This window comes from Haematobia irritans, chromosome 2, assembly GCF_050003625.1.
Source record: "Haematobia irritans isolate KBUSLIRL chromosome 2, ASM5000362v1, whole genome shotgun sequence".
Taxonomy (NCBI): Eukaryota; Metazoa; Arthropoda; class Insecta; order Diptera; family Muscidae; genus Haematobia; species Haematobia irritans.
In genome coordinates this window covers 83754322-83778781 of record NC_134398.1, presented here as the reverse complement: position 1 = coordinate 83778781, position 24460 = coordinate 83754322, and the positions used below count along the sequence as shown (strand labels likewise).

The window sequence follows — 24460 nt, the reverse complement described above, 5'->3', positions numbered from 1 at the left end:
TTTTGGTTAACTGGCAAAGTGACTTCGTGTATACCAATTTTTTCAAAACAGTATTCCGCTTTTTCGTTCAAATAGTGAAGTGGGATTCTATTCTCTCCAACGATTAGCATATTATCGCTGAAGCTTATTGTAGCTTTAAGCTTCTGTAAAATATTATTTCCTATCAAACCGTCGTATTTATGGTGGAATTTACAAACTAAGAATTCTATCTTTTCATCTAGGTTTTCACCTAACTCTTTGAATATTGGAACCGATACTTTTTCTTTTATTTGTATATGGTGTAGAAGTGTTTTTATATTTATGGTTTCACATGGTATTTGCCATTTTGGATGACATAAACCCGGGTTAATTATGGAGTTGGATGCTCCTGTATCGATAATGAATTTTAAGAAGCCTAATTTTGTTTTAATTGCTATATATGGAAGTTTGCCGTTGAGGCTCTCTGTTGAAAATTTTCTGCAGAATTTACTTCCATTGGTTCTGGAGCAATTTGTGCTTGGTTATTTTGGTTATTATATCGATTTTGATAATAGTTTTTGTCTCTAGGAAATTGGTTGTATCCTTGTATCCTAAAGTTATTAGTGTTGTTACTATTTCTGGTGTTGTTATTACTGTTTTGATGAGTGGTTGAGTAATACACTCATAGAAAAAAGTCTGCTAAAAACTGCAGTCGATGTCTGCTGTTATATTTTTGTACTTCAGGGCGTAATGAACAACAATTTATAAAATTTTTAGGTTATAACATTTTCCCCAAAGCCTATTTAAGAACCAAAAGTAGTTTTTGGTATATTTTTGCACTGTAATATACTTACAAGCTCCTAAATACCATCAGCAAACATTTTGTTTGCTGTTATGCCTCAATTCGATAAATATTCAGATTTTTGGTCAAATACTATAGATATTCATAAAATATTGTGTTAATTATGTTAGGATAGCTCCTAAGTTAAGTTTTTTTTTTGTTTTAGCCAAAATAAAACATGTTTTAGTGTAATCGAGCTTCAAAAATAGCAGGAAATGTTTGATATTTCAGCAAACAGTGTCTGCTGTCCCTTTTTCAGCAAACTTTCTGCTGTTTTAGCAGACTTTTCTGCTGTCCCTACTAACAAATTTCTTTGGGTGTAGTCATTTCGGTTGTGGTTATTGTAGTTATTATTCGATTATCTTGTTGATCTTGATTGCGTTGGCGATTTGTTATGCGCTTTACAGACTATCAGTTATTCCGGACGACAGTGCTCGTGTCGAACATATCCCATATATTGTGCGCACTATATGTTAAGTCCGAAGGAGTAATCGATACTGCTGCATGTTTATGGAATCGATAACACATTTACCGATTATTTAGTCATCGCCGACAAGTCGTATCGATCCGGCACACTGTAAGATTCTTTACAAACACCGATATTCCGTCCGGAATAACTGATAGTCTGTAAAGCGCATTACATTATGTTGTTTATTTTGGAAATTAAAGATGCGCCCATCTTTACCCATTTTTTCGTACCCACTTTCAAATAATATATCCATTGCGGATTCTAAACTATCTGGATTTCTACAAGCTAGAACCGTCCTTTACTGATTTAGTTTTACATAACAATTTATTTAACTCGACACACCATGTACATTTTTTGATGGGGCTCACACACACTGACTAGAAAAATGAATCTGATAGTCGGATGTCAATTACTCAGCTCTTTCATATCACTACCCGCTATCCGGCTATTATTTGTTAATAATTGTATTTTCTGCATTCCAGAAGGTGTGGATATATACGTTCTACTGCCCTTCTTACCTATTCATTTGCTATAAGTATTTCCTTAATAGCCCTCCTGGACGCAAAACCATTATAAAATATCGGAATATAAAATGGTAAGTCAACCAATAAAATATTTCTGTGTAATTTTATTATCTCCGACGGTCATACCCAAATGTGAAATGGAATTCTGGAGAACCAGAAGGGGCAATTAACTTTCATTTGACCTTTGTTGCCAAAAGTTTAATTTTAAATGTGTGAGTTAGAATTCTATATATTATCGAAAATGAGAGCTGCTCCTGTTAATACCCTATTTAAAAGCCCATTACAGTCTGATGACGGATGATTTATCAATTGCAATGACATTTTCAATTACTTCGATTCCAGTTTATCTGTTTTTTTGTTTATTGACAAGAAGGGTTGCTGGTGGGACTCAGTCTTCAATCAAACATGGCTATTTGTTTTTTATTTGTGTATGTAGATTTACAGATTTGTTTGCCAATCCCAGCGGCGTAAATCGCTCTTCATAAGGTCTTATAAAAGGCATTTATTTGGAGAAATAAAGCAATTCCTATAACGTACTCATTGATTTCTTACACAGGATGCCATTGCCTACCATTGGTTGTCGAAAAACTTATAAATTGACTTACGATATAAACATTTTTCAGAGGCCTCAGATTGAAGAAGTTAGCTATGAGAATATATACTGCTTTTTTTAAACCCGTTTTTTTTATTTTGTCTCGTTCCATACGTTGTAATTCACAATACCCTACAAGGCCTACGAAAAGTTACTTAAAAATGATCCTTCAAATTCATATCACAGAAAGGTTATAAGACGTCGACAAGTATGTTATGAGACAAGGGATCTTAACAAATACCTGTTTAAAGGCTTGACCAATGAATAAGTATCAATTTTCTTGTGAAAAGAGAAGTCTACGCGAATGTTCTAAATTGTAAGTGTCCTCGATATACGCTGCTGGGTTTCCATGAAGAATAAAATTTCATTTGTATCTATTTTTGTTTATGCATATGTGTATATACAGACAAATTAGTTGACGAAAGATATTTCATAACCAAATCTTTGCTAATATGTCGTGATATGAAATTGTTTCTCCGAAACAATTATAAATTGTTCATTACCGTTATTTTACGACTTAAATTGTTTTTATTTCTGTAGAAATTAGAATGCACTGTGAACAAAAAGTCTGTATGATGTTAATGATCTTTGCACTCCTCTCTATTATATGGGATATTCCAAAAAGAAGAAGTTCAAAGTTTCATATTGATAAAGTCTTATCTTATTATTGGTAAATTTATTTCTTTTTAAAATCATGTAACCGACCGGCGTATTTGTTGATCAATTCGTAACGAATATTTGTTTCGTGTATGTGAGTAAAATTTCAGAAAGCTTTTAGAAGTTATTGCGTATTCAGAAAGCTATTCTCGCTTGCCAACCGCTTTGTTAAATGTAGGCAGCTTTTGATAAAATCAAAATGTTTCCGAAATTTTCTACCAAACTTATTTAGATTGAACAGATTTATTCAACAACACTTTAATATGGTTCTAATTCGGTTCATATAAATCGGTTGATTCGTATATTAGGGATCTGGGCCACATTTAATGAGTTTCAAAAAATATTACCTTTAAAAAAGGTAATTTCGTTAAATTTTTCAATTATATTAAAAATTTCTTGAGCGGTTATTGGTGCTGTATTGAAGAAATAAGTCGTTATGGTTTTATGCCTTCGATAACTAAGTCAGCCAATCGACTATAGTAAATAGCTTTCGCTTTAGGTTCTTTTAATTAATTCTGTCATCAATTTCGGCAATATTCGTTGTGTTGGATGGGGGAGCAATTTAAATGTTATATGCATAAATATAGAGACTACATACAAGAGTTGGTCGATATATTTGCCTTACTCAGTACCAGGGAATAGATGCGATACACTGGAACCTCCCAGTGCAGTTGGAAAATACAGTAACAAGAAATAATGAATTAGTACTACTACGCAGTGCTAGTGATTAGATGCGATTGAGTATTTGTATTAGAGAAGTGCACACTGTGCACTGAAAATTGCACTCCCGAAAATATGGAATCTCAGGAACATAGGCACGCTCACGTGTTGAAATAGCTTACAGTTTTAGTTACTTTTTGTTTCAAGTTTCATAAATACAGTATGTTATTCAAGATGATTAAACACAATATTTAGGACATCATAAAAGGAAATAAGAATTAATAACATTATTTAGATATAAAAAGAAAAACATTATTATGTGCATTAACATAAGAGACTTGTTATTCAGATAATCCTCAAACCCGATACCATACAGATTTTGTTAAGATTTTAATAAAGCTCGATTTATTCATTTTCAAAGTAATGAACCTTACTCTAGTTATCTAGTATCCTGTCAACATTTTTTGAATTTTTCCGCGCTTCTGAGAATCCCCACCATGTCGTATACGATATCCAAAGTTTCACACATGGAAACCAATACTAAAAGAACACTTCCGAAATTATTTGATGTAATTAATTATACCCTAATGTACGTCTGTCCATGAATTTGTTGTTCGCAGGATCCCAATTATTAACCGAGTTGGATGATATTTAGTACATGGCCTTGTTTGGGGCACAAGGACGAATGCTATTAAATTTGGGGAAAATCGGATCAAATGTAGATATTGCTCCCATATATATACCGCCCGAGTTTGCCAAATTTGGCAACAAGCCCATTTTTTATTATACCTGCAAATCATCCAAATCGGTTCAGATTCAAATATAGCTCCCATATACCATATATTCTCCACTCGATTTTCGAAAATCTGGCCATAATAGTTTTATTTTTTAACCGATCTCACAGGTTTAGCACAAGGTAAATTTCTGTGGTTGCTGTTGTAATAGTTTTAATGTAGTTTCATCCATTTTGTTCTATGCTTAGGTAGTTCAAATGCTAGCCAGATCAAGGAACTATGCGACAAGGATGGGGTGTGTCCAGAGTGATCTTGTGGTGAGACGGGTAGGCTTAGTTGGGCAAGCGAAAAGGTGACGAGTGTCATGTGGCCCTTGATTACAGATGGGACACACGTCAGCTACGTTACTATGAATCACTGATAAGTAGGAACTGAGGTGGATGCACTTGCCTGATCTTAGTTGGGCCAAAACTTTCTTGGTCTGCCGCGGGAGGTCTCTCTCCTCCGGTGCTATGGGTAGTGGTCGTAGTCCGAGAACAGAATTAATCCTGTTCAGACCTGTCTGGTATGCTGCCTGATGTAGAGGCTCTCTTTTATAACGCTGGATCTCGCGCTCTAGAAGGTGAAGATCAACCCTTAAATCCCTGGGTGGAGGTTGTCTACCCACGATGGTGATTTGGATGACAGCTTCGATAGCAACCCAAGAGTTACTGCTTTGGCAACACGTAATTGTGTCGTGCACTGGGATGATCTTGGTCTCCGCATAAAGGTGTACTTCGGAGACAGGGGGTGTACTGTGGAGACATCCTGTTGCAGTTCAAAGGGCAGCGTTCTGACAGCTTTGTATGTTATTCCACTGCGTGACGCTTGTTTGGGTTGTTCACACAGGCTCTGCATAGTTTACCACTGATCGACCGATTGCCTTATATGTAGTCAACAAGTTTTCTTTGTCCGCACTCCAACTTCTACCCGCAAGCGACTTGAGGGCCTTGTTTCTACCGCGGAGCTTATTACAAATTGCAGTGGCATGGCCGGACGTGGCTGAGGAGTTGGTGGGAGATATCCTCAAATTTCTTGCAGTGAAATAACTGTTAAGATCAGCGAGGTAGACGTTCAATCGATCACATATGTAATCAACCATGGGCCCGGATGCCATGGTTGTACAATCGTCCGCATATGATACAATCTCGACGCCGTCAGGAGGGGGTGTAATCGAGAACAGGTTAAACAGTGCCGGAGATATCACCCCATTGTGCTAAAACGTTTTGACATGTATCTCTTTGAGTGTGACTGTGGTTTTTGTACCTGCCATTGGTGTTTGCTGTTTGTTATTTTGCGCTGTGCCTGTTTGGTGTCTCATATTTCTTCAAAAGATAAACATTGTCATTTGCTGTTCTTCAAAATATAAACATTGTCATTTGCTGCTTCCCGATCTTCAAAAAATTTAGTCTTTGACTATAAACTTCACTTTCGTTGTTGTTGCAGCCGCCATCGGTGTTTGCTGTGTGCTTTTTTCGTGTATCATATGGTTAGGTTAGGTTAAAGTGGCAGCCCGATTAAGATTCAGGCTCACTTAGACTATTCAGTCCATTGTGTATCATATGCTCTAAACATAAACATTGTAATTTGCTTCTGTATTTATTGCGCCCAGAGCTGTGTATTTTCAATTGTTGGGAAAATGCCTTCTAAGAAAAAAGTATACATATGCCGGGCCTGCATCTCAAAAGTGTCTAGATATAGTATTGGGTGCTTTGTTTGCGGTGAATTTTATCATATTTTCCTACTTAAAGGTTACGAAGGAGCAGCATGATTTTCTTTATAGAAATCAAATTTTTTTATTCAAATGCAACAGTTGCATGAATAAGGAAAGTACTTGTGTCGTGAGTGAAGATTATGTTTCACGTACTAGTGCTGGTGGTACTCTACCACACACTGGGTTAAGCAGCACAATGTTTGAGCCAGTTGGTGATAGTTGCAACATGACTAATCCTGACTTAAATGCACAGCTCCGTAAATACTGCGAAGAATTCAGCTCAGTTATCGAGGCACAACAAAATAGACACAGAAAGGAGCATGAGGAAAAAATGTTGGTCATTTAGGCTAAATTAAATGAGACCATACACAGAATTCGTGATGAATTTAGTAACAAGCTTGAGAGTTTAGAGAAAGAGTTTAAGAATGCCTACGACTGGGAGTTTTGTGCTTGTTAAATTTAATTGCATATATAAGCGTGATTTAATAATGGCCAATTGTCATTGTGGAACTCGTATACTGCTCAATGAAGTTATGGGTGTTGATGTGAGTAGCCGAATATTCTTAAATGATCATCTTCGTAGCTCTGCATCCAAATTAATTTATATATGTCGGAGGCTTAGAAGTGAGAACAAAATAAAAAGCTCGTATATCGTAATATTCTGAAAGTGGAAATATATTTGCTTAATGGGGAATGTAAGCTATTGGATGCTGAGGAATGTGAAGAGCTTTTGGATGAGATATAATGCCAGTCGTCGTAGAACTTAATACTAGGTAATTTTATTTTATTTTACTTTATAGTTTTTTAATTTTTAATTTAATTTTTCGCCATTAAATTTTTTTTTATGGAAAAATTATTGTCAAATGTTGCTAGTGGTAATAGTTACTTATCATCACAATTGAGAAATTATAGAGGAAATTTAAATATTGGTCACTTTAATTGTCAGAGTTTTTCTGTTAACCGTTTATCATTGAAACTTAGTGAGGTTCGGAATGTACTAGAGGAAAATATTTAGATATCGTGGGGGTGAGTGAGACGTGGCTTAAGCCATACATGGCTTATGATGTTGTTGATGTGTGGGGGTATGAATGTCACAGGGTTGATCCACCTGCTGGAAGGGGGGGGGGGTGGTGTGGCGTTATATATTTTGAAAGGTATTAGTCATAGAGTGGTTTTAGTTGGTCAATTGTTTGGTGAACTTGAGGGCATATTCATTGAACTTTTAATTGTGGGGCACAAATACTTGGTGGGTACCGTCTATTTGCCACATGGTAATGTCAACAAGTTTCAGGAACATACATCGGATATTATTGTTAGATATGACAGGGTAATTCTTATGGGTGATTTCAATACAAATTTATTTGAATTGCATAAATCCGCTAGTATGAGGGCGGTCTGTTCAGACTTGAATCTTTCCATAGTACACAATGGCATTCCTACACATTATGATACCTTTCACAACTCAACTTCACTTATTGATTATTGTCTTATATCTTCGTCAGATTTGGTTGAGTTGTCTGGTCAATTTCAATGTCCGGGTTTATCCCATCACTCGTTTATATTTTGTTCAATTAATGTTGTTTTTTTATGATGCTATTCTGATGAATGCTATCGTTGATGCTATGACGTTGGAGAATTGAATAATATGTTTGTGTCTCATCAAAATGTTAGTAGGGATATTTTCCCGAGTGTCTCAAATGTTAGTGAAGGTAATTTTTCGTTTCGTGCTGTCGCTTATGCTGACTTAGTTGATGCTCTGTCTCTTATCAAGTCGAATGCAGTGGGTTCTGACGGTTATTTTAAAGTAATACCTGAAATTGTGTTTCCAATTGTTGGCCAGGCATCTTTTGCATATTGTTATTATAATTTTCATGACTTCGTCGTATCCATCTTTATGGAAAATTGGCAAGGTTTTATATATATATATATATATATATATATATATATATATATATATATATATATATATATATATATATATATATATATATATATATATATATATATATATATATATATATATATATATATATATATATATATATATATATATATATATATATATATATATATATATATATATATATATATATATATATATATATATATATATATATATATATATATATATATATATATATATATATATATATATATATATATATATATATATATATATATATATATATAAAGGGTGATTCTTTTGAGGTTAGGATTTTCATGCATTAGTATTTGACAGATCACGTGGGATTTCAGACATGGTGTCAAAGAGAAAGATGCTCAGTATGCTTTGACATTTCATCATGAATAGACTTACGATCTGCCACAACGTCGAATTTTCAGTGAATGGGCCCTAGAAAAGTTGGCAGAAAATCCGCTTTTTTATCGACAAATTTTGTTCAGCGATGAGGCTCATTTCTGGTTGAATGGCTACGTAAATAAGCAAAATTGCCGCATTTGGAGTGAAGAGCAACCAGAAGCCGTTCAAGAACTGCCCATGCATCCCGAAAAATGCACTGTTTGGTGTGGTTTGTACGCTGGTGGAATCATTGGACCGTATTTTTTCAAAGATGCTGTTGGACGCAACGTTACGGTGAATGGCGATCGCTATCGTTCGATGCTAACAAACTTTTTGTTGCCAAAAATGGAAGAACTGAACTTGGTTGACATGTGGTTTCAACAAGATGGCGCTACATGCCACACAGCTCGCGATTCTATGGCCATTTTGAGGGAAAACTTCGGAGAACAATTCATCTCAAGAAATGGACCGGTAAGTTGGCCACCAAGATCATGCGATTTGACGCCTTTAGACTATTTTTTGTTGGGCTACGTCAAGTCTAAAGTCTACAGAAATAAGCCAGCAACTATTCCAGCTTTGGAAGACAACATTTCCGAAGAAATTCGGGCTATTCCGGCCGAAATGCTCGAAAAAGTTGCCCAAAATTGGACTTTCCGAATGGACCACCTAAGACGCAGCCGCGGTCAACATTTAAATGAAATTATCTTCAAAAAGTAAATGTCATGGACCAATCTAACGTTTCAAATAAAGAACCGATGAGATTTTGCAAATTTTATGCGTTTTTTTTTAAAAAAAAGTTATCAAGCTCTTAACAAATCACCCTTTATATTAGCCGACTTAAATTTTAAGTCTATAGATTTTGTAGAAGTCTATCAAATTCTGTCCAAATCGAGTGATATTTAAATGTATGTATTTGGGACAAACCTTTATATATAGCACCCAACACATTTGACGGATGTGATATGGTATCGAAAATTTAGATCTACAAAGTGGTGCAGGGTATAATATAGTCGGCCCCGCCCGCCTTTAGACTTTCCTTACTTGTTCTCATAATTTTTTTGTTAATTGTTTTAATTATTGTGTATTTGTTTGTTTCAAATTCTGTTTAGTCACTTATTGATGGTTAGGTTAGGTTAAAGTGGCAGCCCGATTAAGATTCAGGCTCACTTAGACTATTCAGTCCATTGTGATACCACATTAACTAAAAGTACCTATTACATATGGGCACTTCTAGTTTTAACCGCTGAACCTTCTTGATTAGTTTTCTTTGTTGAACCAACCAGATTGTTCCAAAAACATTAGCAGACTGCTTAAGTTAACGTTTTCCAGATCCGCCAGTAATCTGAAGCTATATGCTCCTAAAAGTTGCTTGCGCTTTACACAAAATGCAGGACACTCACACAAGAGGTGTTTAATTGATTCTTTTTCCTCCGCATCATGACAGCTCATACAATAGTCATTATACTTCGCGCCAATAGTTTTAGCAAAATCGCCTATCAGGCAGCGACCCGTTATAGCAGATATCAGGAGTGATATCTGACGTCTCGAGAACATTAGCATATCTAGTGTGCGGTTTAAGTTGAAATGGGGCCATATTTGCTTGGTGTCGTTACAACCCTTGCAATTCTCCCATCGAACATTTGCCATCCTAACAGCCTTCTCACGCAGCATGAGCTTGCAGGTAGCTAGGGGCATACCAACAAATTCCAGTTCCCCTGGAATATGTAAGGTAGTCCCTAGCCTTGCCAACTCATCCGCTTCGCAGTTCCCCGGTATGTTCCTATGGCCAGGCACCCATATTAGGTGAATATTGTACTGCTCAGCCATCTCATTGAGAGATTTGCGGCAGTCGATGGCCGTTTTCGAGTTGAGGAACACAGAGTCCAAGGATTTTATTGCAGGTTGACTGTCTGAGTATATATTAATGCCAATATTTGTTGGAACATTACTTCTCAGCCAATTCGCCACCTCTCTTATTGCTAATATTTCAGCCTGAAAAACACTACAGTGATTAGGTAATCTTTTCGCTATTCGAATTTCCAGATCTTTAGAATATACTCCGAACCCCACTTGTCCATTCAATTTGGAGCCATCAGTATAGAAATCTATATATCTTTTATTCCCCGGGGTCTGTGTACACCACGCCTCACTGTTGGGAATTAGAGTTTCAAACTTTTTGTCGAAAAGTGGTTTTGCCAGGGTATAATCCACTACGTTAGGCACATCTGGCATTATTTTGAGGACCGAACTATGACCGTACATTTTTTCCGACCACAGCGATAGCTCGCGCAACCGCACAGCCGTTGTTGCAGCTGACTGTTTGGCCAAAATGTCTAAAGGCAATAGATGTAGCATGACATTAAGGGAGTCTGTTCCTGTCTTACTAAATGCGCCTGAGATACATAAGCTCGCCATACGCTGAACTTTATCTAAACAAGTCGGTTTCTGAAGTGCCGGCCACCAGACTACAACACCATATAGCATTATAGGTCTAACTACTGCAGTGTATAGCCAATGCACAATTTTTGGTTTTAGTCCCCACTTTTTCCCTATTGCCTTTTTGCACGAGTACAAAGCTACCGTGGCTTTTCTCGCCCTCTCTTCAATATTAAGCCTAAAATTCAGCTTCCTGTCCAAAATAACGCCAAGGTATTTTGCATACTCACCAAAGGGAATTTCAGTACCCCCTAAGGAAATGGGCCTAACCGTGGGAGTTTTACGATCTTTGCAGTACATGACTAGTTCTGTCTTTGCTGGATTTACACCAAGACCATTATCTTTCGCCCATTTCTCAGTCATCCGGAGAGCTCTCTGTATAATATCTCTGATTGTGGATGGGAATTTTCCCCTGACTGCTAGCGCCACATCATCTGCGTATGCCACCACTTTTATCCTTTCTTTTTCTAGGGAAACCAGAAGGTTGTTTATAGCAACATTCCAAAGAAGAGGTGATAGAACTCCTCCTTGTGGAGTGCCTCTGTTCACATACCTTTGTATGTTTGCTTGCCCTAGTGTGGCTGAAATACGTCTCTTTATTAGAAGTTCGTCTAACAGCCTAAGTATACCTGGATCAACATTCAGAGTTGTCAGTCCATTTAATATCGAGCTCGGATGGACATTATTGAACGCCCCTTCGATGTCTAGAAACGCCACGATTGTGTATTCTTTGACAGATAGTGAGCTTTCAATAAAGCTGACTAGTTCATGCAATGCGGTCTCAGTAGACCTGCCCTTCGAGTATGCATGCTGTCGTTTCGAGAGCAAACTTGAATCCACGCTAGTTCTAAGATACATGTCTATCATCCTCTCCAGGGTCTTAAGTAGGAATGAGGATAAGCTGATTGGTCGGAAATCCTTCGCACTCGAGTGAGAGGCTTTTCCTGCTTTAGGTATGAAGACGACTTTTGTTTCCCTCCACTTTTCTGGAATATATGCTAAGTTTACACATCGTTTATATATCACCGTCAACCAGGGGATAACTCTTTCAGCCACTGCCTGTAACTCCGCCGGAGTAATTCCATCAGGTCCGGGGGATTTGAATGGTCCAAAGCTATTTAAAGCCCATTTTATTCTAGATTCCGACACAATTTCCTCGATAGGAAATGATCGCTGAGCCTCTGTTACACCGCCGGAACATGGTTCAACCGTCTGATTTCCAGGGAAGTGTGTGTCCAAAAGTACCTCCAACGTCTCCTCACTGGACGTTGTCCAATTTCCCTCCGATGTTTTAATGAAACCTGGAGCGGTGTTAGTAGTCTGGAAGCCTCTGACGTATTCTCAATACTGCTACAGTAATCATCCCAAGAGTTTTTTTGAGACCTTCTCAGTTCTCGTTTATATTCTCTCAGATTCATCTTGTAAGTGTCCCAATCCTCCGGAGCTCTTGTGGACTTTGCTTTGTTAAAGAGCTTCCTGCAGGATTTCCTCATATTACTTAAGTCCGTAGTCCACCATGGCGGTCGATTTTTTCCCCTTGGCTTTCCTCTAGGGCAAGCAGCTTTCAGTGAAATGTTGAAGGCCTTAGTAATCCGCTCCACTGCGTGTTCGATATCTTGCACAGTGCTCATATTTGTCTCCGGCATTTCCGGTATCATCGAATTGAACGATTCCCTATACCTATTCCAATCAGCTTTCCTAACATTTGGCGGAAATATGGTCTTTGAAGTACGAACAGCCAATCTGAAACTGATGTAGCGATGATCTGAGAAGCTATGTTCCCTCAAAACTTGCCACTCAGATATCTTATCATTCAGTTCCGGAGAGGTCAACGTTACGTCCAAAACCTCTTGTCTGTTCCTGGTGACGAAGGTTGGTGCATCTCCCTTATTGCAAACTACCAGGTTAGTACGCAAAATAAACTCTATTAGCGACTCTCCCCTTGCATTAGTATCACTACTTCCCCAAATACTATGATGTGCATTTGCATCGCATCCCATAATGAGTTTTGTCTTTGTTTTTAGTGACTCCTCAACTAAGGTCTTAACGGCACAGGGTGGCATCTCCCTATCATGTCCCATGTAGACCGAAGATACCCAATATTTGCATGTGGATATCTCTAGACTGGCTACGACAGTGTCTGCATTGCTCAATGAAGGAAGCAGAAACAAGTTTAGTTCGTTTTTAGCAATTATACATGCTCGATTTATATCGGTACCGGTATTATGCAAAAGTTTGAAACCCGGAGTGCTTAATTCACAGATCTTGTCCTTATATATGTATGGTTCTTGAATAAGAACTATATCTATGTCTCCTTTCATCAGGAGAACTTTTAAGGCAGCACAAGCGGCCTTACAATGGTGAAGATTTATCTGGAGGAACCGTAGAACCATCCAAATTTTCAACCACCGTCACATCAGCCGCTTCAATTGAGTCATCAAGGGCTTCCTCTTCACAGATCTCGGTGACTCTCGCAACAATCCGCGGTTCAGTTTTGGTGAGGCTTGAGCCTGTAGAAACTTCCCGCATATGATTTTCGCCATAGTCTGCAGGTTTTATGTCTCCTTCGGCTTCGCTAGGAGATTTTTCCACTGCTGACTCTACCGGAGGCTTGTCCGTTTCGGAATCCTTTGGCTGATCGCTTTTGTATACCTTCATATGGATATCATGAAAGCCATAACTTACGCGTCCTTGGGTCTGGGCTAGATGTGGCAGCGACTCTATGTTTAATATAAATACCGCATGCCGTCTTGGTCCATCCACCTCATCCAAACGACCAACCTTCCAATCGGCGGTTGGAAGATCTGGGTTACATTCTTTTAGTCTCTCTAGTATTGACTCAGGATCAGGAGGGTTTGCCGGTATCCATGCATGTGCTCTAGGTTTAGCCGGTATGTCTTTTTTATCGACTAACTCCAAAGCGGCTCCTTCCCAAACTTCACCAATTAGCATCAATGCAGCTTTAAAGCAATCCATAGACCTCTGGTCTGCAAAAGCTATTAACTTATATCGTCCTTGATACCATCTAGCATCTTGCCGTCGAGGACTTGGTCCGGGAAACTTTTTTCGCACCTCTGAGTAGACACCAGGCATCGCGTTCTCAATTTCCCCCCATTTTTGCCATGGAATCATACCGTCCAAAGCTCCTTTATTAATAATAGCCATCATAAGGCTGTCTTTTGCAACTGAGGCAAACGATCTTTGATCCCGTTTAGAGGATGGTAGCTCATCCGGTGATCGTTCCCTTTTTCCAGCTTCAAGAATTCCTTGAGCCCATTTTAAGGAATCGCTTTGCTTAGCCGACTACGTGCTTGGGTCGACTGATCCTAATTTCTTTAGGATAAACAAAGCATTTCTTCGTTCCTTGAATCTCTTTCGAGAGGGATTGCCTCCTTTTGATGTCGTCACCTTAGAAAAGGTTCGACACTTATTGATACTATTTTTTTTATTAATTTCTAGTTTTTAAGCTCATAATTTTTATAATTTGTAATTATTGCTGTTTGTGTAGTTTTGGAATCCGTATATGGCTTTGCGGCTTGGATTCGCCAAGAAAATAAATAAATAAATTATATATAGCCCCCATATAAACCGATCCCCCGATTTGGCTTGCGGAGCCTCTAAGAGAAGCAAATTTCATCCGATTCGGCTAAAATTTGGTACATGGTGTTAGTCTATGGTCTCTAACAACTATGCAAAAATTGGTCATTATTGCTGTTTGTGTAGTTTTGGAATCCGTATATGGCTTTGCGGCTTGGATTCGCCAAGAAAATAAATAAATAAATTATATATAGCCCCCATATAAACCGATCCCCCGATTTGGCTTGCGGAGCCTCTAAGAGAAGCAAATTTCATCCGATTCGGCTAAAATTTGGTACATGGTGTTAGTCTATGGTCTCTAACAACTATGCAAAAATTGGTCGACATCGGTGCATAATTATATATATCCCCCATATAAACCGATCACCAGATTTGACCTCCGGAGCCTCTTGGAAGACCAAAATTCATCTGATTCAGTTGATATTTGGTATGTGGTGTTAATATATGGCCTCAAACACCCATGCAAAAATTGGTCGAAATCGGTCCATAATTATATATAGCCCCCATATAAACCGATCCCCAGATTTGACCTCCGGATCCCCTTGGAAGAGCAAAATTCATCCGATTCGGTTGAAATTTGGTACGTGATGTTAGTATATGGTATCCAACAACCATGTAGGAATTGGTTCATATCAGTCCATAATTATATATAGCCCCCATATAAACCGATCCCCAGATGGGAGAAGCAAAATTCATCCGATCTGGTTGAAATTTGTACGTGGTGGTAGTATATGATATTTAACAACCATGCCAAAAGTGGTCCATATCGGTCCATAATCGTATATAGCCCCCATATAAACCGATCCCGAGATTTGGTTTTGGAGCCTCTTGGAAGAGCAAATTTCATCCGAGTCAGTTGAAATTTGTTACATTGTGCTAGTATATGGCCGTTAACAACCATGCCTAACTAGGTCCATATCGGTCCATAGTTATATATAGCCCTCAGATAAATCAATCCCCAATCACACAAAAATTGGTCCACATAAAGTTCATAATTGTATATAGCCCCCATATAAGCGACCCCCATATTTCAATTCCGGCTCCCTACGTACCGTGCAAAAGTCCATATCGATTCGTAATTATTTGTAGACTAGGTTAGGTTAGGTTATGTGGCAGCCCGATGTATCAGGCTCACTTAGACTATTCAGTCCATTGTGATACCACAGTGGTGAACTTCTCTCTTATCACTGAGTGCTGCCCGATTCCATGTTAAGCTCAATGACAAGGAACCTCCTTTTTATAGCCTAGTCCGAACGGCGTTCCACATTCCAGTGAAACCACTTAGAGAAGCTTTGAAACCCTCAGAAATGTCACCAGCATTACTGAGGTGGGATAATCCACCGCTGAAAAACTTTTGTAGACTAACCTACACATACCTTTGTAGACTAACCTACACATACCTTTTTTGTCTAATATATACCACGTATGGACTAACTCACAATTTAGAAAACGATTTAAGATACCACAGCCCAAGTAATTCGATAGTGGATGACAGTCTTTCGTAGAAGTTTCTACGCAATCCATGGTGGAGGTACATAATATTCGGCCTGTCCGAAGAAGAGAATAAATAAATAAATTAAATAAAAAATAAATAAATATCGGTTCAGATTTTGATATACATCCCATATATACCCAATACGTATTTCCCAATTTTCACAAATTTGGCCATTAACCAATGTTACTAAAATTTCAAATTAAGATGTATTGGCCGATCTTATGCAGACTTACATATAGCTCTTACATAAATGTACCCAGCAAAAACTATCATTACCCGCTAATCTTGTAGGTAATCGTAATCAAAAAGAAATAACAATTTATAAATTGGAATCGCCTTGGATTACATTTAAATACGCGTGTCCTAGGAGAAAAGTACTTCACCCCAGGCATACCTTCGGCCATGAAAATGAAATTGGATTAAAGGCCGAGGGTATCTTGGTTATTTCCTTATAAGAAAAGTTTATTCTTGCGTTTACGAATATCAGAACATGGAGGAATATATTCATCTAAGTAAAATTAAACGTAAACTAAATCCTCGCTTTAAATAGAAATAAACAAATAAGGGAAGTCTAAAGTCGGGCGGAGCCGACTATAATATACCCTGTACCACTTTGTAGATCTACATATCCGATACCATCTCGATCCCTTCAAATTTTTTGGATTCTATATATAAAAAAATAAAGTTTTATATACATATAATTTAAGCATGTTCTGAATTTCATGCAAATCGGATAAAAGTTTTAATGTCTATGTGCTGAAGACCACAACTGGGGGGTCGGTTTATATGGGGACAAAATCGAAACTTAGGCCGATGTAGCCCATCTTCGAACTTGACCTGCTAGTAGACAAAATACGTGTCTGCGCAAAATGTCAACACTATAAGTTTTTTATTGAAGGATGTAGCGTGATTACAACACATAGCCAAACAGACGGACATCGTTATATCGTCTTATAATTTCTCCCTGATCTAGACTATATATACTTTCTGTAGTCAGAAATCATTATTTGTATGCGTTACAAACGGAATGACAAACCCCCGATATAAGATACTGATAATATGTGGTATTACTGTACTTATATGGCCCAGAAGTCAGAGTTTTACTTTGATTTCAAATTTTGCACAAGGAGTACTATTAATAACACAGTAAAAACCATAGTTCCTTTCCATCGCAATAAGGATTTCAAAGTTTCCTGCTAAAACAAAGCTGTCATTTGTCAAAATAATTGCGATATAAAAGTATCCTGTACATATAACAAATTTCGAACTCTGAGAGTATTTTCAATATTTCTCTCTTTTACTACTTTTTACTACGAGTAAGGTAAAGGAACACAACTAAAATTTAAGCTGGATATTGCCCTGGAACACAATGTTAGTAACAAATACGGGAAATATATAAATCTAAAGCAATTTTTAGGCAACTTCACAAAAGTGCATTTATGATTTATAGGACGATAGATAACAGGTTGGCTGATAAGTCCCCGGTCTGACACATAGATGGCGTCGCTAGTATTAAATGCATATTATTTTTATATAGTACCAACCTTCAAATGATTAGTGTCAAAATTTGACGTCTGTAAGCAATTAGTTTGTGAGATAGAGCGTCTTTTGTGAAGCAACTTTTGTTATTGTGAAAAAAATGGCAAAAAGGAATTTCGTGTTTTGATAAAATACTGTTTTCTGAAGGGAAAAATACGGTGGAAGCAAAAACTTGGCTTGATAAAGGGTGATACGGTCAAAATTTGGTCAATATAAACTTGACGTATTTCTTTCAATTTTGCATTTAAAAAACCTGAACACCCCTCATTTTGAAGGTGTGTGTGTAGAATGTTGCTCCTATTTTGATTTTGGAATTCACTCTTCAGTTGTCAAAATGCCGTCCAAGCAAGAAGAGCAGCGTATCAAAATTTTGCTCGCGCATCGCGAAAATCCGAGCTACTCGCACGCAAAGCCGGCAAAATCGCTAAAAGTTGCCAAATCAACCGTTACAAATGTAATTAAAGTGTTTGGGGAACGTTTGTCGAAAGCCAGGAAGTCTGCATCGGGTGGAAATCGAAAACCGGAAGCCGCTGAGACGACAAAGAGAGTTTCCGGTAGTTTCAAGCGAAACCCTAACCTCTCTCTCCGAGATGCCGCAAATAAGCTGGGTGTATCGTCTACAACCGTGCATCGAGCCAAAAAACGAGCCGGACTATCGACTTACAAGAAGGTAGTGAATCCAAATCGCGATGATAAACAAAATATGACGGCCAAAGCGCGATCCCGGAGGCTGTACACGACGATGCTGACGAAGTTTGACTGCGTGGTAATGGACGACGAAACCTACGTCGAAGGCGACTACAAGCAGCTTCCGGGACAGGAGTTTTATACGGCAAAAGGAAGGGGGAAGGTAGCAGATAAAGTCAAGCACATAAAGTCAAAGTTCGCAAAGAAATATCTGGTTTGGCAAGCCATCTGTACCTGTGGCTTGAAAAGCAGCATTTTCATAGCTTCCGGGACTGTCAACCAAGAAATTTACGTGGAAGAGTGTTTGAATAAACGTCTGCTGCCTTTCCTGAAGAAACACGGTTGTTCCGTACTGTTTTGGCCGGATTTTGCATCTTGCCATTACGGTAAAAAGGCCATGGAGTGGTACGCCGCCAACAACGTGCAGAGCTCCGCCCAATTGAGAAATTCTGGGCTATTGTCAAGCGGAACCTAAAGAAGACCAAAAAAAAAACTGCTAAGGACGAGCAGCAGTTCAAGGCAAACTGGCTTTCTGCGGCGAAGAAGGTGGACAAGGTGGCTGTACAAAATCTGATGGCAGGTGTCAAGCGTGAGGCCCGGCAATTCGGATTTGGAAAAGCGAAAGCCTAACTGAATATTTTTCCTGAATTTTATACTAATTGAACTTGAAAAAGAAATTTAATTTGATTTTTTAAATAAACGATTTCACCGATTTACACGCGTTTTTCCTTGACCAAATTTTGACCGTATCACCCTTTAATGAGTTTCCGGACTCTGCCCCAGGGAAATCAACAATAATTGATTGGTATGCAAAATTCAAACGTGGTGAAATGAGCACGGAGGACGGTGAACGCAGTGGACGCCCGAAAGAGGTGGTTACCGACGAAAACATCAAAAAAATCCACAAAATGATTTTGAGTGACCGTAAAATGAAGTTGATCGAGATAGCAGAGGCCTTAAAGATATCAAAGGAACGTGTTGGTCATATCATTCATCAATATTTGGATATGCGGAAGCTCTGTGCAAAATAGGTGCCGCGCTCACATTTGACCAAAAACAACAACGTGTTGATGATTCTGAGCGATGTTTGCAGCTGTTAACTCGTAATACACCCGAGTTTTTCCGTCGATATGTGACAATGGATGAAGCATGGATCCATCACTACACTCCTGAGTCCAATCGACAGTCGGCTGAGTGGACAGCGACCGGTGAACCGTCTTCGAAGCGTGGAAAGACTCAAAAGTCCGCTGGCAAAGTAATGGCCTCTGTTTATACCCTGCTCCACACTGTGGAACAGGGTATTATAAGTTATTTTTGGGATGCGCATGGAATAATTTTTATCGATTATCTCGAGAAGGGAAAAACCATCAACAGTGACTATTATATGGCGTTATTGGAGCGTTTGAAGGTCGAAATCGCGGCAAAATGGCCCGATATGAAGAAGAAAAAAGTGTTGTTCAACCAAGACAACGCACCGTGCCACAAGTCGTTGAGAACGATGGCAAAAATTCATGAATTGGGCTTCGAATTGCTTCCCCACCCACCGTATTCTCCAGATCTGGCCCCCAGCGACTTTTTCTTGTTCTCGGACCTCAAAAGGAGGCTCGCAGGGAAAAAATTTGGCTGCAATGAAGAGGTGATCGCCGAAACTGAGGCCTATTTTGAGGCAAAACCGAAGGAGTACTACCAAAATGGTATCAAAAAATTGGAAGGTCGTTATAATCGTTGTATCGCTCTTGAAGGGAACTATGTTGAATAATAAAAACGAATTTTGACAAAAAAATGTGTTTTTCTATGTTAGACCGGGGACTTATCAGCCAACCTGTTATGTATTAGAAATATAGCAATTTTTACAAGTTTTCGACTTAGCAGTGGCGATTTTACAAGGAAAATGTGGGTATTTTTGCCCAATCGGACAAACATTTATATGTGAGAAGTATTTATTATTGTCATTCTATGTTAGTTATTATAACTCACGCAATGTAATGCAACGTGTAATGACACTTACTACCGGTAATGCAAATTGCAATGATATTTGGTTACCATAAGCGTAGGAAGGCCTCTGGGGAGGGGACTTAGACCCCCCAGAAAAATTTAAAATTTTTAATTTATGAAATAAAACTGTGGTTGAATTTGTGATTTAAGTCCTAAATTTATGTTTAGTATAATAACTAAAGCACCTTTATTTTTTGTTCATTGATATTTAAACTATTCTTACATAAGTGAATGTCTTAATAACGCTGCAAAAAAAAAAGAATCGTCAAAAAGTAGTGAAAATTTTCTTTTTGTGTCCGGAAGTGGTGCAGAAGCGATGAATTTAAAATGAGCATGTCATAGGGAGGATGCCCGCCATTTCAACAACCGTTGAACTGAATTTGCATCACTTCTTAAGGTGTGATCCGAATTCAGTGTTTTGAATGTGAATTAAAAAAAACTTGTGATATAAATATAAATAATGGGAAATGGTAATGTTTGACTTAAAATATCTTCAAAATTCGCAATTTTTCTAGAATGAAAATAGCATTTTTTCGACATAATTTAAATAATTTGTATCTTTTTATTAATTCTTACTTATTTTATCCTATTTGAAACAAAAAATACCCATTAAAAATATAAAAAACGAGTTATAAAAATTGAACTAAAACACTTCCTGTGCAGTTAAAATAATTAACCTCTTTGTGAGGACATTTTTGGAAGCGCTTTTAAAGTTGTGCCTTTATAACAACTCCCAATTATTTTTGGTTAGAAAAAGGGTGGAGCTACTTTTAGTTGCTTTATTATAAATTAATTGTTATTTATAAATTAATTCAAGTAGTAGTAGCTGGGTAGTACTCGATTTGCACAAAAGCAATACTAATTAATAATGGACTCAATATTAGTGGCCTACTATCTTTGAAGGTATAAAATCAAGTATAGCTCCTAATACCAGACATTTCTGTTCGGATTAAGATAAAGCTCCCATAAATACGTACCCCTTAATTTTCTTAAATAAGGAAACGGGTAATTTCCCAAACCTGTTTCAATGATAGCTCACAAATGCTTATGTTTACTAATTCACTATGTGGTTTAGGGAATGATATAGTCGGCCCCGCCAGACTCTACTTTACTCACATGTTTTTTAATTGATATTGCTTCAATCACAAAAGTATATAGTATCAATCTCAGAATTAATTGGAAATTAAAAGTAGTCTTGATTAAAAAATTAATTGATTTTTACTGTTACTTTCAATAAAGTTTTTAATTGGTTTAAATAAAAATGTAATGTTGTGTTCATTGCTCCAACAAGACGATATATTCACCCTTATTCCTGAAGTCGCCCTCGCTCTCGCCGTCGCTTTTAAGTCGTCTCGTCATTCATTTGGTATTCCTGCGAAGTGGCGACGGCGACGACGACGATTATTTTTTGTACCAATTACAATACCCGATATCACTAGAAAACAATCAGCTGATGTGCAAAAAAAAAATTAATTTTTTCGGGTTAAAATATTTTTATTTCTGACGCAATTCTAAGTCGGAAAATCAAGAAAAAATATTTAATTTGACGCGGAAAAAAATGTGGATATATATTCGAGGACAGTTAAAGCTTCCAAAACTACAAAAATGGCGACGACGCTGAGATCAATGGCACACGGATCATCGTGAAAGAAAACAATCAGCTGATGTGCAAAACTGAATTTTAATTATTTGCGTTTAAAATGCTGTTTGTTTGTAATCCATTGTTGACTTGGAAAATCAAAATAAATGATAAATTTGACTCGGGAAATGATTTAGATATCTATATTAGTACAATAACAATATCCGGCATATACAATTGGAACGACGTTGACATTATGTGTCCAAGGATCATTCAAAGTTCGACACAATTGTTACCTAAGTTTGGTGCTAAATAAAATACATTGGCCTTGAAGGATTTCTATTAAAAATAAATGGAATTGAAAATCAACACGTTTACTTTAATTGTACAGTATTCTTTTCTATGATTTGAATGTGATGACCATAACTGCTATATATACTGATTTTTTCCATTTTTTTTAATTGTTGAAGATTAGTCACTTTACCTCTTACCAATATCCATTTTTTACATTTATTTTTCAATTGTTCGATTAATAAAGTCTAAAAAACTTCTTCAAAAATTAAACACTAAACTATTCGCTGGTAAATTTAAAGGCGACAAAAAGCGACGATGTTGGCGACAAAAAGCGACACCAGGAATACCGATTTTCTTCAATAGCAGAATATATCGACGAACGGAATACCAATTAGTGGCGACTGAAGAAAAGCGACAAAAAGCGACGGCGAGGGCGACTTCAGGAATAAGGGTGATTTGTTCTATTCTACCATGGCGTTTTCTAAATCCAAACTGATGATAGGGAATAATTTCATAGCCGAGTCCGAACTGCTTTTCACAAAGCTTTGAAACACTCAGATATATCATCTGTATTACTGAGAGGGTATAATCCACCGCTGAAAGATTTTTTCGTGTTTGGCCCTTTGTATAAATAAATATCGGGTACAAATAATGGTTTATGTTTGTTTCCATATGGTTGTTTTTCTGTTCGCTCATAATCTAATACGTCTGGTTGCAACGAATGACGAATTATATATAATCATACTGCCACCACACAAGATGAAGTGAGTTTTTATATTAGAAATATATTTCAATATGAGTTGATTTCATTTGTAGCATGGTAATATTCAATTATTCAAAATTTGAACTCAATTTTAACATTGTATTCTTCATCTTCATTCCCTTTTCCAATTAATTGAATGTCAAACATAATGAGTTTATGTACTCAAATATTTTTAAAAAATTCTACAATACCAATATCCACTTCAAAAATTATCTTCCTATATTTTATTATCTTATTTCAGGCTGAACCCATTCGTGTTGTTGTTACTGGCGCTGCCGGCCAAATAGCTTATTCACTTTTGTATATGATCGCTCGGGGTGAAGTGTTTGGCAAAGATCAACCCTTAATATTGCATTTGTTGGATATCCCCCCTATGGTTGGTGTATTGGAAGGTGTTGTTATGGAACTAGCAGATTGTGCTCTTCCTTTGCTGAGAGAAGTTGTTCCAACCACCGATCCTGCCATTGCTTTCAAGGACGTTTCGGCAGCTTTCCTCGTTGGGGCCATGCCTCGTAAAGAAGGCATGGAACGTAAAGATTTGCTCTCAGCAAATGTAAAAATATTTAAAGCACAAGGACAAGCATTGGATCAATACGCTCGCAAAGACGTCAAGGTTTTAGTGGTTGGCAATCCAGCTAATACTAATGCAGTTGTTTGTTCCTATTATGCGCCATCGATTCCTCGCGAAAATTTTAGCGCCATGACTCGTTTAGATCAAAATCGCGCGAGCGCACAAGTAGCTGCGAAAGCAAAAGTACCTGTTAGCAATGTCAAAAATGTAATAATATGGGGTAACCACTCATCAACACAATTCCCTGATGCCAGCCATGCCATTGTAACTACTGGAAATACCAAAAAATCTGCGGCAGATGCTATTGGCGATGCGGAGTTCTTGAAAGGTTGTTTTGTTGAAACAGTCCAAAAACGGGGAGCAGCCGTAATCGCAGCCAGGAAAATGTCATCGGCTATGTCTGCTGCTAAGGCAGCTTGTGATCACATGCATGATTGGTGGAATGGTACGGAATCTGGTTGTTTTGTTTCGATGGGCGTTATTTCTGATGGCAGCTATGACACACCAAAGGACGTCATATATTCTTTCCCTGTTGAAATTAAGAACAAGCAATGGAAAATTGTTCAGGGATTGTCTCTGGATAACTTTGCCAAGTCTAAAATGTCAATCACAGGCAAAGAATTGCTAGAGGAGAAAAATGAAGCTATGGCTATTTGTAATGCAGATTGACTAGCCGGCCCAACAGACTCAAAATTGTAAGTGTTTGGCTAGGACCACACTCTCTGCCAATATCACTTTTACACAGCAATTTTAGAGGTAGTACAGTGTAAACTATTGATAGACCAACGCTATTCCGTTATTGGATATCCTCTTCCCCCTCCATTAATATTTGTTTTATCCGAAAGCATAAATGCAAATGGTTCATTAAAAGTCCTTAATATATGTTGACTTCCTTGAAAATGTTGTATAAATAAACTTAGAGTTATTTCATTTAGGATATATAGCCTGTATTTTTATAACTATTGTTCGATATATTAATCTCGCAAATAAAATTATTGTTTTTGTGAAAGTCTACAA

The 24460-nt window shown here is 37.6% G+C and overlaps 1 protein-coding gene across 1 annotated transcript; it reads left to right on the top strand.

Moving 5' to 3' along the window:
* The first annotated feature begins 1722 nt into the window (after positions 1 to 1722).
* Positions 1723 to 24460, top strand: Mdh1 (malate dehydrogenase 1). The gene is made up of 2 exons (XM_075295470.1): positions 1723 to 1863; positions 23114 to 24460. Exons 1-2 carry the CDS (start codon positions 1861 to 1863, stop codon positions 24110 to 24112), a joined length of 1002 nt encoding a protein of 333 aa, XP_075151585.1. The 5' UTR covers positions 1723 to 1860; the 3' UTR covers positions 24113 to 24460.